This window comes from Musca domestica, unplaced genomic scaffold, assembly GCF_030504385.1.
Source record: "Musca domestica strain aabys unplaced genomic scaffold, Musca_domestica.polishedcontigs.V.1.1 29, whole genome shotgun sequence".
Lineage (NCBI taxonomy): Eukaryota > Metazoa > Arthropoda > Insecta > Diptera > Muscidae > Musca > Musca domestica.
Genome location: NW_026712296.1, coordinates 10,099,108 through 10,119,593, shown reverse-complemented (window position 1 = coordinate 10,119,593; position 20,486 = coordinate 10,099,108). Strand labels below are relative to the sequence as shown.

The window sequence follows — 20,486 nt, the reverse complement described above, 5'->3', positions numbered from 1 at the left end:
GGTACTTGATGAAGTGAACCGATATTGAATTGATTCTAGTGAAATCGGAGTATCCTTTCTCTTTCTGTGCAGTAAAATATTTTTTGAAAAATTCGACTTCTTGTGGCGAAGGTATCAAAAGTAGTGGACCAATATTGCCCATTTCCGAACTCGATCTATGTTTGACAATAACGTTACGATGTACCAAGTTTGGATCAAATCGGATACTCCCTTCCAGAGCAATAGCGGGCACCAGCCAGCTGGCAGGTGAACGGACGAACATCACTAGATTGACTCTAAATTTCCTGAACGGTTTTGGCCCAAAGAAACATTGGGTCTAAAACAGTTATTACGATGAGGCACGTTTTGGCCGTATCTCTACCAATATGGCTAAGGGTATAAAAACCGAATACTCTATTTGCTTTTTATACACTCAGTCATATGGCTAGGAAGGGTATTTATCATGTTATACGTAAAAAACGTGCCTCATCTAAATCACGGTTTTAGATCCAAGTTCTCTTTGGGCCAAATCCGTTTCAGGACATTTGGTATCCATCTAGCGATTTCCGTCCGTCCGACTGGCTGGTGCGCACGATAACTCTCAAAAGGAGTATCCGATTTGATCCGAACTTGGTATATCGCCTCTTTAACTCATACCTCCAGTTACTTTCCCACTGGTTTTTCGAAGTTGTGATGCTTCGAATACGGATGGAGTTAATAAAAAAAGAAAATCGAGTACGACTCAGTATGACTTATCCTTTTTTTAACTTTACGAAGGTAGAATATTGCTATTCTGACATATTTTCGAAAATATCTTGGAGATATCGACAAAATTTAAACCGCAAAAATTTAGTTCTTCTGATTTGAACTTTTTTGCAAAATTCAAAAATTGCGATTTCGTCATACATTCGAAATTATCGTTTTTTCGAACATTGTAGGAGATGTCGATAAAGCTTTACCGACATTGTAATTCCCATAGATTTTTACAAAAACACATTTTTCTTGAATATCTCTTCCATATTTTTTCAAATTAAAAAAAATCGTTACAATGGTCACAAACCTAACACAATTCAATACAACTTTCCTTTATTACGAAAGCCAAAAATTTCAAATCAATTTATTTACTTCTTCATACAGCGCAATCAATGCAAAATACGCACAGACATGACATATGTATTTGGATTCCCATTATGTGAGAAATTATTTTTAACAAAATTCACATTAAGATGTAGGAGGAGTATCAGACGCACTTGTGAAAACACTTTATAGGATTCCATTTCAGATTTAAAGTGTTTTATTTAATTTAGCAACGATATCAACAAGCGTTGGCCCATTCCCAGGCACATTTGTGAAACAAAATCTGCCAATATGATAACTAGTTTTATTGTGTATACGAAGCGATTTCCGATTCGTCCCTTTGCTATTTTGATTCTTCACATAGGGGGCACAGGACACGTATGAGCAACACATGTCCCCCACCCTTCGCATGCACGCCCTTTAAACTTGTTAACATTGACGAGGGTCTCTTCAATTTCTATTTATTTTCAATTTAACCCCAAAACCGATGTCGTATAATGGCAGATACATGTGATAAATCGACAAACAATACACAGACATTGCCACGCACACACATACTCCTGCACCACCTACCTACGTACCTATGCGATGAATTGTTCCAATGCAAACATTTTTAAAATTCCCAAAATGCGTAGCACATAAATCGCTTAAACGAACAACCATAAAATAATATTTATGGAACATTTTTTGTTCGAATTGAAAAGGAGCTTAACAGGTTTTCCGATGATTGCCAAATCAACGCATGTAAGTGTTTTGTTTATATTTTAATGCACACGGAATGGGGGTCCTTAAAAATTAACTATGACTTCGTGTTTATTTATGCAGAAATTCATACATAGCGTTAACAATTGGAAAAACGATGAAAGAAGGGCTTGACGACGATGGCACAAAGTTAATGCTCAATAAAGAAAAGTACAATAGGTATTCGGTACTCGTGGAAAAAATAATAACAACAAAAGTGTTTGTTTTTAAGAACCCATATATTTGAAAAGTCGTCAGGAAAAATAAATTATCAAAAATACAAACTTCGTGTTAGGGCAAAATATTGTTTTTAAGAACCCATATATTTGAAAAGTCGTCAGGTAAAATAAAATAAAAATACAAACTTCGTGTTAGGGCAAAAAATTGCAATAATTTCCATTATCGCTCCTAAGCTAAGTTAAATATAAATATTACCATTGGCCATATTAGATTCGTTTTATAAGAGATACAAAAAAGATTAAACTGATATATTTCATTTCACACCATATATATTAGGAAGCTAAAATTTATCAAAATCGGACATCGATATCCTGCTGTACCCATTGAAAGAATATTGTCTATATCGTTTAGGCCCCATACAACGGTACCCCCCTTCCCTATTTTCTATTTTGAAAATTTTAGTCAAATTTTCAATGGAATTGTCGGAAATTTTACACAAGGAGTTCCATCTGACTACTTTACCCCCTAGTAGATAATATCTATATAGGTCTACGATATCGTATATCTCCATATAAGGCTACCTCCCGATATTCGGTATTTAATGATTTTAGCCACATTTTTAGGGTAATTGTCAGAAAGTCCACCCAGGGAGTTACTTCTGAGTACATGATCCCCTGTATTGGTCCACTATATTGTATAGCCCCCAAGCAACGGTACCCCCCGATATTCGGTATTTTGATGAATTTTGTCACCTTTTCAATGGAATTGTCGGAATTTTACACAAGGAGTTCCATCTGAGGAGAATTGTCTATATAGGTCCAAGATATCGTATAGCCCCCCTATATAACGTTATCCACCGATATTCGGTATTTTGTTGATATTAGCCACATTTTGCAAATGACCACAAGAAGTTATTTCTGAGTACTTTGCCTTTCTGAGTATTTTACCCCCTGGAAGACAAATATTTATATGGGTCGACTATATCGTATACCTCCATACAATTACTAATGTAGAACCAAGTCTTTGTATAGCCCTATACAACGCGTTTTCTCTGAGCGGTATTTTCGACGGAATTTTTTGTAAGTTCCTTCAAAATGGTGGAAGGTATTAGAAGTTAGGTCGGTTTTTTGATCAAATCCGTTTCAGGGCATTTGGAGTTGATCTAGCGGTACCGTCTATCTGGTTGACTGGAACGCACGACAATTCTCGAAGGAAGTATCCGATTTGGTGCAAACTTGGTACATCGTAATATTATCAAACTTAGATCGAATTCAAAGATAGGCAATATTGGTCCACTCTTTGTGGTACCTCCCCCACAAAAGGTCGATGATTTCGAAGAAAATATTCTACTGCGCTGAAGGAGAAAGGATGATCCGATTTTGCTCCATCTTTGCAAATCCTAATATTCCACTCCATCAAGTAAGGGTTAACATTTTTAATAATCATAACTCCAATAAAATGTAACCGGAAGAGTACGATTGTCTTCAAATTACACACATCACAATATTTTTATTAGCCTAAGTTCTTGTGGGAGGATAGAGTATATCGATGCACTCCTTCTGGTACCTCCCGCACAAAAGGGTCAAAATTTTGAAATGCAACGAAGCTGAGAAAATGCGAAATTAACATCCGATTCCATTCATACTCGGAACATATCAATATTTCTATAAACACAAGATCTGTTTTAAAGAAGGTAGAGATCAGACCATTCCTTCTGGTACCACCCCCGCGAAGGTTGAAAATTTTGGATATCCGGTTTCTCTTCAAATTTCATACATCCCATTATTTCTACTAACACAAGATCTGATGTAAAGATAGGATATATTCAAAATTTTGAGAAACAGAACACGAAATAAGCATCCAGCTGTTTTCAAATTTCACTCATCAAAACATTTTTGCTAACGCAAGATCTGTTGCGAAAATGATATATTTCTGCCAACGCCTCCTACCTCACCCACGGGGGGTCATAATCTTCAAATTTTATATCTAAATATTTTTCTCAACCTAATATGAATAATTTATTTGTGATTTCGCATAAAATTGGATATAAATGTTCGATTTTCTTGTAATTTTGCCAATACTACTATTTGTATCTGTATCTGTAATAAATGAAGTGTGAAAATGGAATACTTCGATCTACTATATCTACTCAATCACGCGAGAAAGGAAGTACTTGATATTGTCTAAACCTGGCACGTTGCAATATTTATATCATATTTTCTTAGGTCCGATATGAAATGAACAATTCTGGTCCATTATTTCGGAACCTATTCCATATAGGGTCAATGGTTTGAATAATCATAATAGAAGTCGAAATATATTTAATTAATCGAACATTGCCTGAGGGTATACATCATTCAGCAAAATCGACTGATACATTTTAGCTTATTTTTTATAAAAAACACAAAGGAAATACAGGGAAAGTAAAAGATTCCGCATATTGCTGACATGAAAAATACTTTCTCTAAAACAAAAATATATGTTCTTATTCGACAAATGGGTAAAATATTTTTCTAAACACAAGCTATAAGATTGAGGTTATATATAAGTATTGAACCAAGCCCTTTATTTGAGAGATTTCACCAATATGAAAAAAAATTACACAATATTTCATTAAACTACCCCAGTTGCGATGGAATGTATTCGAATAAAATCTTCAAATTGATCAAATGTAACTCCATTTATTTACACAATTCCCCTTGTCTTAACGACATACTTCTCTAAAGCCTTGATCAATTTAATAAAAATAATTGTTAAGTGGCTCTCATTGATGTTGAAAAACCCACATGGAAATATGAAAATGAAACCAAAGTGATAACACAACGCTTTTCGGTTAACGGACAAATTCAATTATCCACTGGTGTAAACTCTTCAACAATGTCCTTTGTGTCAGAGAATAACAATACAGTGGCTTATTCATTCGCCCCCTCCAACAACAACTTTGTTTTTGTTTGGCAATTTTGTGTGAAAATGTGTGGGTGTTGTAGTGCAGGCGTATACATACACACATACATTCATAGATGGACAGATATTTTCCTTTTTTGATACATACCTGCTGTTGATTCTCTCGTTGTGTTCGCAGACGAGCCTCGATACACTGACGCGTCTCGATGAATGCCTTCCGTTGCGCCTTCTCCTTCGGCCAGTGGGTATAAATGCCGGTCAGATTTGATAAAAATAAAGCCATTAAAGTACTGAATAACTGCCAGCAGCAACAACAGCAACAAATGAAGACCAGCAAAACATGATGTCGACCGGAAGATGGCAGAAGTAAACAAAAACAAAAACAGCAAAAAACAAACAAGTTAGTTAGGGGTATCTGGCTCACAAGAACAATAAAATTAAATAAAAAGTAAATGGACAATAAATTTTTATTTTTATTATTTGGTTCATTTGGCATTGTCTACACGTTGTTGAACTATTGTATAAGCTTAATCAAATCGAAGAATAAAACCCCATCGACACAAATACATATTTGTTTTTATGTTTATTCTATGCACAAAAAAGCTAACAGGCACAGGATCGGCATACAATTACAAGTGGTTGGAGACCATGGCAGTTTGGATGTAGCAAATGAGAGCCCTTTTTTAATCAAGCATATGCAGGAGGGTTTGATTATCAATGAGGTTTTTGTTGGAAAAACAAAGGCTATGCTCACTTTGGAAGATTTTACAAAAACATGCATCCACAGTGTTTTTTTTACAACATATTTGTTACCTTGGCCGACAAGGTAGTGGCCTGCCCGAAGTCAAGAATTTAGGCAGTCGAATATGTGAACAAATACAGAAAACAACGACTTTTTTCTTAACCAATAAATACTTTAGGTGTGTCTGTTTACTTTTACTGCAAGAATTGTCTAGCAACTTCTTGCTCAGACAGTAAGGTAGTTTTATTCTCTTTTATGTGAAAGCTGTGAAAAAGATGGGTTTCTCAACTTGTCCGCCATAAAAACAGAAATATTAAAAGGAAAATGTGGTAAATAGAAGAATATTCCATTCCCAAAAATTTTTCTATAAAAACATTAAATTTAGGTTTGCGTTTTCAAAATAAAAGTTTTTTTTTAATAGCTCGCACACAAATAAATAACCGGATAATCAACCAGTAAAGAAAGTCTTTAAGTCGGGCATGGGGTATTCTGATACCCTACACCACCTTGCATATTTAGTAAAACTTCACATGAGAATTAAAAGTTTTCATGGAATAAATAAATCATAGAAGCTATGATTATAATTATAATTAAAAGTTCAAAGGACAAAATATGCTGAGGAATTTGTATAATTTTATTTGGGATTTGTATTGTCCATTTGGTGCACAATTGACTGGAAATCGGATAAAGATATATGTATGGGAGCTATAATCCAAATATATTTCTGAGCTGTATTTGATATATTTCCCTGAATATCGTCCTTACGGAGAGCATATTACGGTTGTGGCGAACAAATATAACAAATCGGATGAACAATATATATTGGAGCTATAGCTATATCTGAACCGATCTTCACCAAAATTGGCATACTAGCTTCTAGTTGCAAGTGCTTTGGTCGTAAGTGCCGAATTCCATCCCATTTGGTCTAATATTAAACGTTTGATGCATACAAAGGCAAATGGGACGAAGTTATATATGGGAGCTCCATCCAAATCTGACCCGATCTCGATAAAATTTAGCAAAGGATTTTCTGAGCTGTATTTGGTATATTCTCCGAAATATTGTTGTTACAGAGTGCATATTACAGCTGCGGAGGACAGAAATAACAAATCGGATGAACACTATAGCTATATCTGAACCGATTTCGATGAAATTTGGCATACTTATTTTCCTAATTTGATCGTATGTGCAAAATTCCATACTATTTGGGCTTATATTACACGTTTGGTGCACAAAAATGCAAATCGGACGAAGATATTATGGGAGCTATATCTAAACTTTAACCAATTATCTCCAATTTGAATAGAGTTCATCCTTGGGTAAAACAAATGATTTGTGCAAAACTTAAATTTTAATTATAATCAGCTCAGAAATACCTTTGCTAAATTTTATCGAGACTGGTTCAGGTTTGGATATAGCTCCTATACATAACTTCGTCCGATTTACTTTTTATTGTCCACCAAACGTATAATATTTACCCAAATGGGATGGAATTTGGCACATACGACCGAATTGAGTCTAGAAGGTAGTATGCCAAATTTGGTGAAGATCGGTTCAGATATAGCTATAGCTCCCATACATATTGTTCATCCGATTTGTTATATTTGTTACCCACAGCCGTAATATGCACTCCGTAACAACGATATTCAGGGAATTATATCAAATACAGCTCAGAAATATCTTTGCCAAATTTTATCGAGATCGGTTCAGATTTGGATATAGCTCCCATATATATTTTTATCCGATTTTAAATTATTTGTGCACCAAATGGGCAACACAAGTCCGAATTTAAAAGATACAAATACTTCGGCATAACTTTAAATTATAATTATAATCATAGCGCGTATGACTGAATTCTCCCATAAAAACTTTTAATTGTTATGCGAAGCTCTACTAAGTAAGCAAAGTGGTGTAGGGTATCATAAAGTCGGCTCCGCCCGACTTTAAGACTTTCTTTACTGGTCAGTATGGAAACATACTGGGCACGGTTTTACATCTTGTAGCAATAAAAAGTTTTTCAAAGAATAAAACAACGTAAAGTCGTTAAATAGTTTAAATCATGAAAACATATTGCCATACTTTCACTCAGAGTATCATCGAAATTTGCAAAACTTTTGTACAATATCCTTTATGATGCCAGAAGATTTATTTAATTTTTTCATTCTTAAAAATAAACAACTGAGTGCTTTGCATGTGTTCTCCCTGAACTTGTAGATAGTTATATAATGTCTACAAACCAGTTTTTATATGAGCGACTTAAGGCAATACTCTGCCCAAGTTTTGTTACAATTAAAGTGTACGATTTTAAACCTTTTATGGCAACAACTACTTTCGCTTAATTCCTGTCGTTATTAATGAGGTTTTATATTTCAAGTTACTTACCTCTTGCCACTGGTATGTATCCTCTGCACGGCTGATAGTGGTATAAATCTGAGTTGCTGATAAAATTATACCGCCAACCAGAGACTCTCGCTGGCGCAGTGGCAGCATGGTGTACGTCATGTAGACAAAGATGACACAGCAGGCACAGCCATTAAATGATTTGCTTTAATTAAAGAAGGATATAAGGCATTAATGGTAGTAAGAATTTGTGGCATATCTATTTCCTATTCTCTGATGTAGAGTTACTCTTTTTTTGAAAATAAATGATTTTCTCTAACAAATTTGCCTGGTTAATTTATCCGCCGTTTAGATATTTGGTTTTAAAAGGTAAAATCTTTCAGGCATTTAACATTTGGGGAAAACTCAAATAAAATTCCCATCCTACAAATTGAATTTCTTTTCACGTTTTTTGTGTTAAACCCTATCCAGTGGTTGCATTATTCGATTAAAACAATTACACACCGCAAGGAAGGAAACCCCCTCAAACCACATGTTTTTGGTCATGTTTTCCATTTGACTTACCTTGGCAGCGTTGAGTAGCCCACGGCGATTTGTATGGCCACAAAAGTACCAACGATTACATAAGACACGAGTACCAAAAATATTTCATTCATTGCCGGTTTTGACAGGATACACAGCAGGACTGCAAATTATAGAAATATGTAAATAAGATTACAACAATGGGAAACCTTCAATCGATGAAAAGGAAATTGTTCTGAGACATGAATATAAAAATGAACTTCTGCTTTGTATATTTTATGTTTAGACTTCAAAATATTATTAAATAGGCACAGTGTTTAGAGAAAAACCAGTAAAGAAAGTCTAAAAGTCGACCGGGGCCGACTTTATGATACCCTACACCACTTTGCTAATTTAGTAGAGCTGCGCATAACAATTAAAAGTTTTTATGGGAGAATTCAATCATACACGCTATGATTATAATTATAATTTAAAGTTCAACGAACTAAATATGCCGAAGCATTTGTATCTTTTACATTCGGACTTGTATTTTGTTTTATTTTACAATTAATTTGAAATCGGATAAAAATATATATGGGATCTATATCCAAATCGAAACCGATCTCGATAAAATTTGGCAAAGATATTTCTGAGCTGTATTTGATATATTTCCCTGAATATCGTGGGTATGCACTCGTTGGAGTGCATATTACGGCTGTGGGTAACAAATATGACAAATCGGATAAACAGTATATATGGAAGCTATAGCTATATCTGAACCGATCTTCACCAAATTTGACATACTAGCTTCTAGACTCGGTTTAAGTGCCAAATTTCATCCAATTTGGCGAAATATTAGACGTTTGGTGCACAATCAAAGGTAAATCGGACGAAGTTATATATGGGAGCTATATCCAAATCTGAACCGATTTCGATCAAATTTGGCATACTTATTTTCAGGTCCAATCTGATCTTACGTGCAAAATTCCATACAATTCGGACTGATATTACACGTTTGGTGCACAATAAAAGCCAAATCGGACGAAGATATATATGGGAGCTATATCTAAATTTTGACCGATTATCTCCAATTTCAATAGGGTTCGTCCTTGGGCCAAACAAATGGTTTGTGCAAAAATTCATCTGGATAGGACAATAAATGCGAACTGTACTTTGTTTACAAAAATACATGGCCAGACGGACAGACAGACGGACGGACATGCATAAATCGACTCAGAATGTGATTCTATGCAGATCATCAAAAGGAACTATGAGTCTATCTCGTTTCCTTTTGCCTGTTACAAACAAATGCACAAAGACATAATACCCTGACCACCTTGTGGTGTAGGGTATAAAAATGGGTTTATTGCCATTTAAATTGAAATTCGTAAAAGTAAGTAAGCTGTATTTACCTTTCATTACAAAACCTAGTTGAAAAGAATCAGTCAATTGATAGTATATATGAATTTTCACAGTTTGCAGGGAAGTAATCAAGAATAGTGGGCGGATATATCCATCCTACATTTACGCCTGACCCAGTACCGGTAAAAATTTTATAATGTGCAGAATTAGATAAAAATCGGGAAGTATTTTATCATGGTGTAGTAGTTATATATTTAAAATGTTAACCCTTTGTAGGTAGGTTACCAGAAGGAGCGCAAATCAATTAAATCTGAAACCCCATTTTCGAACTGTACCAAATGGTACAAGATTTAGAACAATTTGGTTAAGGGGGAACTGATGCAGCTGTAAATTTGAAATTTTGTATTGATGTCCCAGTTGGCGGTGGGTTTGTGATTGAAAGGTGGTTTTGGAAATGTGTACTACAAGTGCACGAAAAGTGCTAAATAGTACTATTTTTGACAATATTTTGTATTGGGCGAGCAGATAGTACTTGAAGTACTTGAAATTTGGTACTAGCCTTGAGTAATTGTACGAAAAGTGGCAAATGGTACTATATTTGGTCTTGGGTGAAAGGATAGAACTGGAATACTGAAATTTGTTATTTAGATAAATTTTGTTATCTGTGTCTGATATTTGGAGGTGAGTTGGAAATGGTATTGGGCGAAGGGATAGAGCAGGAGTCCCGAATTTTGATATTAAGGTCTATGCTGGTATATGTGATTGAGATGTGGAGGCGGTTTTCGAAATTTGTACTATAATTGTACAATAATTACTAAATGGTAATCAATTTGGTATTGGGTAGAGCTGAAATCCTGAAATTTTATGTGGATGTCTCTGGTTGAGTAGTACCTTGGTGTTACTAATTTTGGTTAACTGTTGGTGTCTAGGATGGAAAGATGTAGATTGTTTTGTATATGCGTACTAAATGTTACTAAATTTTGGTATTGGGTGAAGGGATAGAGCTGAAATTCTGAAATATGACATTGAGGTCACTGTCAGTTTCTAGGGTTCCAATATGGAAATAGTTTTGGACAGAAAAATCGGATGTGGACCCATTGTACATACAAAGGTTTTCCTCTTCGTTAAACTTCGTTAAAGAAATATTTCGAAGACTGAAGTCTGAAAATTTAGGACAATATAGGAAATTTAGATTAAAATTTTTTGTCAAACGGTAAAAATTGTGCCTTTTGAGCATACCTTATTTTCAATACTATACATGCTATGCAATGAGCCAAAATTTAAACCTATATAGGGGGGGGATGAAAAACTGTAACCAACTTCATACTGTTGTCATTTGTAAGCCACTTGTCCGGCTGCTTTTTTAAATTATTCCACTGCCAGCTCATTATATTGTTTACAAGAGTACAAAAGCATTTTGGTGAGAATTTTCCAGAAAAAAAAAATATTCGCAATGGAATTTAAGCTTGATGGTGTGGGCCGCCGTAACAGCCGATGGTAGCTCTTCGCTCGAATTAATCGACCATGTCATCAGAATAAATACCGAATATTATAGCGAAAATATTTTGGAGTTTGTATTGAGCCTTGGGCACGCAAACATGTTGGCCGCAGACCTTGGACATTCCAACAGAACTCAGCACCATCGCACTCAGAACGCCCCACCCAAGAATGGTTACAAAATGAGGTTCCTCGCTTAATTTCCAGCAAACAATGGCCACCAAAATCTCCAGATACCAATGTTTAGTGCCAAGGTTGGCACTAAAAAATACCAAATACCTCAAGCAAGCGCTTCGCCGGGAATGGACCAAAATACCGCAAAGCAATATTCGGGCAACCTGTGAAGGTTTCATGGCCAAAGGTGACCAATTCAAACAAATCTAAACTTATTCTAAAATTTGATGCTATTTCCGACATTTTTTGCTTTCATTCAATAAAATTAAACAAAAAATTAAAATTATGGCGTTTGTCGTTTTTTTATCTCACCATGTACGTTAAATAATGTGGCCTGAATCTTGAAGTCAACAAACACACAAACACAGCCAGACTTCGTTAAACAGACTTAGAATTTTGGCGTTCCGGCAAATATGGAATGACAAAATTATTATTTCCTCCTATCCATGGTGGAGGGTCTTTTTCTTTCGACAGGACTATCAAATCGTTATGCAGGAGTAGGTTTTAAAAATACATGAAAAGTACAAAAAGGTCCTGGGTATAGTACAATTTTCATTCGATAAAAAAATGAAAGCGAAATTTGGGGCGTATATAGGATGTACTTAATTGTATAGAGGATGGTCAAAATTTTTAATAAGTGTAATCTCACTACATGTAAATAAATTCAACGACTTTCTTCAACAAATTATTTTACAAAATCATAGATATGTCGTTAATATAGGGAAGTCCCCCATAATGAGTTAAAATTTTAAAAAATGTTTTCTCTCTATAAAAAAATACAAAAATTAGATTTTGCGTAAAGATGGGATATAGCGACCCATTCCTGATGGTCCTTTCCGCACATAATTTCGCAATTTGCATAAAATTGCATTATGCAATATTATTATATATTACTAATATTATTGCAATATGTCGGCATAATGTTTGACCCTTTATTGAAATGGTACCAAGAGAGTACCATCTATCATCAATACTATATTTCAATATAGTATTTCATAGTGATTCCCATCAGATCTTGTGTTAATATAAAGTGATGTGTGAAATCTGAAGATAATCGGAAGCTTATTTTGCACTTTATAAGAGTTAGAATTATGAAAAATGTCCTTAAACGGAATTGGCCCAAAGGGACCTAGAGTCTAAAAGCGTTATTTCGATTTGGCATGTTTTGGCCGTATCATATGATATATCTATAGCCATATGTCTGAGGGTATATGAAGCTATAATTGAAGATGTAGGATTCTCAGTGTGCATCCACTTTTTGCTATAGCTCCCACGATACTGTATCCCATTACATTCGGGATTTTGATTTTCTGGTCCAAATTTCCAGCCTAATCAGATGTAATTTGATAGTTTGGGTCCTTTATAAGTATATTAGGTCCTCAGGTAAATAAACTAACTTCCAAATTTTAGTTATTTCGAGTAGTCTATTTGGCCATAGGTCAATTTGTCATACGATGTAGGGTTTAAAAATTTCAGTCCGGCCCAAACCCAACGAACTATTAATATTTCTACCTGACGACATATTATGTTATTCCATTTGTGTAAAGTCCAAACATTGTGTCGCATAACCAATCACAAAACTATTGTGACACTCCAACAATCTCTACTAAGTATGTCACTCAAAAATTTGAACAAAACTTACCGGAATAGACGAGCGCACAAATGGTCATGACAATCAACAACACCCACATTTTCTCGTCAATTTCCCCAATCACCGCGAAAATGAAATCAATTTCATTGTCATTGCCATCGGCAGCAGATTTGGGGATCACATCCAAGAGACTACCGCTGTGCGTGAAAGTTACACTGTTGTCCGCTTCAAGGGCGCTTTCATTTAAAAATGTGGGCAACTTGGCCAGAGAGTGCGAAACAAAATCGCTATTGTCGCTGTTCCTATTCTCTGGCAGGGGCAATGGCTCGTTTGTGTCGGAAATTGGGTAGGCAGCAGGGATATCGATAGCCTCATGTGTGACAGTGTCAAAATGGTTGCCATTGATGGTGTTGTTTGCGTCTTGCCAGACTGGTGATGGGACTTCAGAGGCTTCAGTCGCAGCATAGCCATTCTCACTCTCTGAGGTCCGAATGGAGGATGGAGGATAGTGCTCGTGTTGGCCATGACGATGTTGGCTATGCTGTCGGTGTAAGTGATGATGTTGTTGTTGTGGATGATGGTGATGATGCTGTTGCTCTTGGCTCTGGTTATGTAGTTGAGTATTCAATTTTGTGTCCCTCTTCATGTTCATATTTTCAATGTTGGCATTCAATATATTTTCATTTTCATTCAGATCATGTCTTTTGGATCTTTGTTGTTTTTTGTGGTGATGTCGTCGTCTTCGCTTTATCTTATAGTTGTTGTTGTTGTTGTTTGAAATGTCATTACGTCCATGCTGGAGTTTCATACTTTTACTAGATTTCAATGAATCAACAACTTTGTTAACAGCAATGTCATCGTCTGATGGAAACATATTTCCCAGTTTTTGTTGTTTACCTGTCATTTGAAGCGACATTCCCAGCATTTGTTTCCGCCTTCCCGGGGAATGCTTTTGGTGCAGGCCTGTGTATCCTTCATAATCTATATTATTTATGATACGATGATATTCTATTCGTTTGTTGTCACCAGCGACATTTGCTTTGCGATGCTGGACATTTTTCTGATGAGTTATTAAATCAAAGGGACTGGAAGTAAATTTACTGCTCCCTGCGTAGTCGCCCTTCCTCGAAAGCATGTTTTTAGATTGGACGTTATCATCCACTACAGCATATCTTTTTAATCTACAAAATAAAGAGAGAGAAAAATTGTGTAAGAAATAAATTCATATTACACAATATATTACGGTCAGCGGGGGATATTCTTTGTGGTATTTGTAGATAAACAAAAGTTGCTGTATTGAGGGCCCATTGCGAACACTTAAACTACTTTTTCTTGCCAGTTTCATAAACCGAATAGAAATGCGGAAATGCGAAATAGTAATTTATAAACAATGAAAAATGGCATAGCAGTAGCCCCACTTTTCTCTACTATGATGTAGTTCATATAATTTATATACGTTTATTAGATTATTATCACCTTTACCAAACAACCGCTTTCAATTGTCACAATTATTTGATTTTGAAAAGAATTGACTGCCTATTTATGTATGTCGAAATAAAATGAACGTGATTCTATGTTTTTCAAAAATTTGAATTTTTAATGACTGAATTAAAAAAAAAAAATAAAAAAAAAAACAAGTAAAAAACATTAAGTTCGGTCGGGCCGAACTTTTAATACCCTCCACCATTTGGAAGAAACAAAAAAATTCCGTCGGAAAATACCGTTCAATTGAAAAACGTTATATGCGGGCTACATGAAGGCGTGTATAAGTAATTTGTGTCCGAATTTTATATATGAAAATTTGAAACAATTCCGGTGAATAACGTTGCAAAAATCATCAAAATACCGAATTTCAAGAGGAACCGTTATATAGGGGATGTATGATATCATGGACCTATATAGGTAATTCTCTTCCAGACGGTAATGTACTCACAAGGAACTCCTTTCGTAGATTTTAGGACAACACCATTGAGAAATTTGTCTGAAAATTGTTACCCTTTGAGGATGAGGTACCAGAAGGGGTCCGCAGATATATATCATCTTCAAAACAAATTTTGTGTGTGAAATTTAAAGGGAGTTGGATGCTTATTTCCCTTTCTTCGAGCGGTGGATGTAACAGAAGAAATGGTCCGATCTCTACCATATTTATAGCAAATCTTTTGTTGATGGAAATATTGAGATATACTAAGTCTGAATGGAATCGGATCTATATATTCCATCTTCACAGCAGATCTTGTGTTAGTAGAAATAATGGGATGTGTGAAATTCGTAGAGAACCGTATGCTTATTTTATAATCGTTTCAGTTATTCAAAACTTTGACCAGGTATCAGAAGGAATGGTCCTATTTCCTATTCCTATTTCTTTATAACAGATCTTGTGTTGATAGATATATCGAGATGTGTAAAGTTTGAATGGAACCGGATGTTAACTTCGAGTTTTGTTTGCTTCATGGATATTCAAAACTCTGACCCTTTGTGGGGGAGGTACCAGATGGAATGGTCCGATATCTACCGTATTTTTCACGTATCTTGAGTTGATGGATGTATTGGTATGTACCAAATCTAGAATCGGATATTAACTTCGCGACAAGCTTCATGGATATTTAAAATTGTTCACGCATTGTGGGGGAGGTACTTGATGGAGTGGACCGATATTTTCAATTTTCGCACCTGACCTAGCACTGATGTAAATATTAGGAATTGCAAAGTTGAAGCAAATCCCTTTCTTTCTCTATGAGGTAAATTATTTTCGTTGAAAATGTTGACCTTTGGTAGGGGAGGTACTAGAAGGAGTAGACCGATGTTGCCCATCTCCGAACTCGATCTAAGCTTGACAATAATATTACGATGTACCAAGTTTGGATCAAATCGGATGCTCCTTTCGAGAGATTTATCGTGCGCACCAACCTGCAGATAGCAGACTAACGTACGGACATCGCTATATGGTCTCCAATTGTCCTGAAACGGATTTGCCACATTTTGGCCGTACTGATATGTAGAGCTGAGGGTATACCAATTCCATTTGTACCCAATTTGGTCCAAATTTGGTACATCATAATATTATGGTAAAACTTAGATCGAGTATGGAGATGGGCAAAATAGGTCCACTCCTTATCGTACCTCCCTCAAAAAAGTTTATATTCTTCAAAGAAAAGGTGTATATTTGGTGTAAAACAAAAATATTCTTATAATTTTTCGAAAGCTTACCGAAAACGCATAAAAATAACTTTAATCTCAATAAAACAAAATCTCGGATGGTACACTTAAGAATGACGCCGATAGTAAACGTAACAATCCGATGCTTATTTAAGCCATACATAACTCAAAAATTTATGGGAGATATCCTCGTGTTTCTTCTTTCCACACTAGTTTTGTTTTTATGTTGTATATATGTTTTACGAATTATTATAAACAAACATAGCTTATCTGGACTGAAGTATACATATTCTATAGATTTCCCAGAAGTGATGTTATTCGGATAAATATTTGTCACAACATTTTGTTGCTGCTAAGGGGGCAAGTTGTTTTTTTTTTTCTGTTTGATTCCTTTGATATTTTTCCATGAATAATTCCAGCCATAATCAAAATAAATCGAAGCAAAACAAGGCAAAAATGAAGCATTTCATCACAAGTTAGTAATGCCTTGAATTTCACAGATGTTTGTATTATTGCTGAGTAAATAAAAGCAACCCGACAAAAGTATGGCAATAATGGTACCGAAATTGATTTATTTCTTTTTCTGCACTGTCGCATGCGAAGAGAGCATTGATGATTAAATCTATTTTCTTTGTTACTATCATTCATGTTTATTTTTTTATTTGCAGTCATGCGATATGTAAGCATTGTATGTTTGTATAGCTGCTGGCTGCATTTGTGATTATTTGATTTCTTGAAATCAATCATGGACCAAGTAATAAAATGAAGAAATTGATTTAACATCCATTCTAATGGCATTCTGCGGTACTCCTGTGCGTATACATTATGATGTTTCATTGTAGTTTACATAAACAATGCTCATACGCCGAGTAACACAGGAAATGAACAGGGAATAGCGTATGAACCCTTCGCCCATAGTTTTCAATGGAAATTAAGGAATAATTATTATTCTTATAGGGCATAAGCAAGGTGCGTGTAAGTGGTTCTGGTTGTAAAATATTAATGCATCGAACAGTACGTTTGCGTTAATTTATCTTTCGTTCGTACTCGAAGCTCGATTTATTCCTTTCTTCTATTTTCATAATAAAATTGTAGTTGTTTTTTATGTTTACTATATTTGATTTATTTTTAGTGTCATTATCATTTCATTACCATTCATTCATTATTAAAAAATAGGGGCATTATAGCAGCCACCTTCCTTGAAATATCTAATGGAAATATATGTAGCCTTGTGATCCCTATGCATCAATGTTGTAAAATGAAAATTGCATCATATAAAACACAAAAAGAATTTGTAAAATCCTAAACATAATTTACTAGATGGTCCGGAGTTTTAGTCTTTAATACATATTTTTTGAAGCATAATGATTCCCAGATCTGGCTCATATAAGTGGCTCAAATTTCATACCCTCAGCTACAACAATAAATTTGAAATACATTATATATTCCTTATGTTTGGAAAAAAGAGTTCCGAGTATGAAATTCGCGATCTTTCCGCTTGAGCCAATTCCGTCAAATAGCGATGATTTACTTTTCTAATTTGTTAGAGATCGTAGTCATTTATTAAGTACTAGTACTAGAGATCGTAAGCATTTATTAAGTACTGAACCCGGTGCGCTTCGCTACCCCTTTTAATTTTATATGCATCAAAATCTTTGCATACAAATATTTGTTTGTAAAAAAAAAATAAGACAAATTCAAAAAATTAAGAAACGTAATTATTTTAATGCGTAAACAAACAAATAGCTCGGTCTACCAAAGCGTGAACATGCCAGGAACAGCCTACCACAAGAAAAGCAGGAACATTATTTTATATAGTCCGCATACACGAAGGGTTTGTCCTTCGGATTTATTAATTTCATAGTAAATGCTAAGCGTGCAGGAAACTGCAATTAGAGAATTCAAGGTAGCAACATACTTCCTAATAATAATCGTATCCTCAATTAAATTGTTTTGTGGGTTTTTACTGTTGGCCTAGTACTATTGCAAAGGCGTTGTGGGTCAATGCTCTTAAAAAAATCATGTCCTAATCTGAACCGATATCAATATAATTTGAGAAAATTTACTTTTACACCAAATTCCGTCACACCTTCCATATTTCATTGAAATTGGGGCATCAAATATGTCAAATCGGCCGAAAATATATTTATGGGAGCTATATCCAAATCTGAACCGATATACATATAAATTGGCAAATTTATTTTTGTTCCAAATTCCGTTATGCATTCCAAATTTGGAGACTGTATCTGCGATCAATTAATAGATATGTGCATATAAAATCTAAATTGTTGGGAGGTACCTCCAATTCTGATGCCATATCTTTAGTTCCAAGTGGAATTTCAAAAATTTATATAGCCTATGTTACTGCCAGGCGATGTTGTAGTATACTTGGAAATTTTCAAGAAAATCTGTTCAGCGTTTTTCAAGTCCATAAATTACAAACAAACACACATACAAACATTATCCACTTTTATAGATATAGATTGGTTACTTTTCTATGACGAATAATAGATCATGTTTTTATACCCTCAACCATATGGCCTCAGAGAGCATATATCATTTGGTTTGGTCTCTTTGGACCAAATCCGTTTCAGGAAATTTGGAGTCGATCTAGGGGTCCATCCGTTGGTGCGCATAACTGTCGAAGGGAGTATCCGATTTTTTTCTGCAAACTTTCCGGTTTTTTGCAAACTTTTCAAATCCCAATATTGTTGTCAGTGCTAAGTCAGCTGCGATAATGAACAATATCGACCCACTCTATCAATTACCTCCCCCACAATGGGTCAAAATTTGGAATAAAATATGTAGTAGAATCAGATTTTCTTAAAATTTCACATATCCTAAAATTTTTGCTAACATAAGATCTGATGAAAAGATCCGATATATCGGCCCACTGCTTCTTGTGTCTCCCCCACAAAGGGTCTAAATTGTTAAAAGCCATGAAGCTCGAAAAACCGCGAAATGAGCATTTGATTCCTTTCAAGTTTGGCACATCTCAATATTTCTATCAACACAAGATCTATTGCGAAGATTGTAGATATCAGCCCACTTCTTCTTGTACCTCCCTCACATTTCGAATAAAATATCTAGTAAAATGCAAAAAAAGCGTCCAATTATCTTAAAAATCTTTTGTGAATTTGTCGGCACACTCCTTCTAGTACATCCTTCACAAGGGATTAACATTTTGAATAATTATAACCCTTGAAACATGCGAAACAAGTCAATGATCCGAATATTTCCGATCTAAAAGAAATTTCGATACACACCTTCTAGAAAATGATTGACTAACAATTATACCAAGAGAATAGTTAATCGAATGCGGTTGGAAACGTCCAGATTGGCTATTGCACAATGTCATTACTCCTTATTGGGCATAGTCCCCCAATATAACGGTACAAGCGATTTAAATATCTTGAAGGTTTCAGAAGAATTTTCGGAGGCTATGAATCCTTTTCTTACTAAATTTTCAATTCGCTCTACCATTTTGTATAGTCGGTATATTGCAGTGTCTCTTTATATTCGATATTTCACTGATTGAAGTCTAAATAAATTTTGCATTTTGAGTTCTCGTGTGACGGATTATTGCCATATGAAAAAAAAGTAGGTCCACGTTTTAATATGAGCCCCATACAGCTGTGTCAGCCACTCGAGATCTTACAAACGTTTTGGCCCAATCAAACTTACAAAACCCTCACATCGTAGTGTTGTAGAGCATAACAAGCGTTATAATGTTGGGTGTATATATCTGTCAAAACACTGATTATACCCTACACCACAAGGTGGTCAGGGTATTATGTCTTTGGTATTATGTCTTTGTTTGTAACAGGCAAAAGGAAACGAGATAGAACCATGGTTCCCTTTGATGATATGCATAGAATCACATTCTGAGTCGATTTATGCATGTCCGTTCCTCCGTCTGTCCATGTATTTTTGTAAACAAAGTACAGTTCGCATTTATTGCCCCATCCAGATAAAATTTTGCACAAATCATTTGTTTGGCCCAAGGACGAACCCTATTGAAATTGGAGGTAATCAGTAAAAATTAGATATAGCTCCCATATATATCTTCGTCCGATTTGCCTTTTATTGTGCACCAAACGTGTAATATCAGTCCGAATAGATTGGACCTAAAAATAAGTATGCCAAATTTGATCGAAATCGGTTCAGATATAGCTATAGCTCCCATATATATTTTTCATCCGATTTGTTATTTTTGTGTTCCGCAACCGTAATATGCACTCT

The 20,486-nt window shown here is 35.1% G+C and overlaps 1 protein-coding gene across 1 annotated transcript in view; it reads right to left on the bottom strand.

Moving 5' to 3' along the window:
* LOC101892223 (uncharacterized) overlaps window positions 1–20,486 on the bottom strand; it is a 186,914-nt gene that overhangs the window by 67,560 nt on the left and 98,868 nt on the right. The window contains exons 8-11 of the mRNA XM_059124509.1: window positions 13,140–14,269; window positions 8,528–8,648; window positions 8,006–8,168; window positions 5,030–5,179 (exon numbers count right to left, since the gene is read on the bottom strand). Coding sequence (XP_058980492.1) covers window positions 5,030–5,179; window positions 8,006–8,168; window positions 8,528–8,648; window positions 13,140–14,269 — 1,564 coding nt within the window. The remainder of the gene's footprint in view (window positions 1–5,029; window positions 5,180–8,005; window positions 8,169–8,527; window positions 8,649–13,139; window positions 14,270–20,486) is intronic.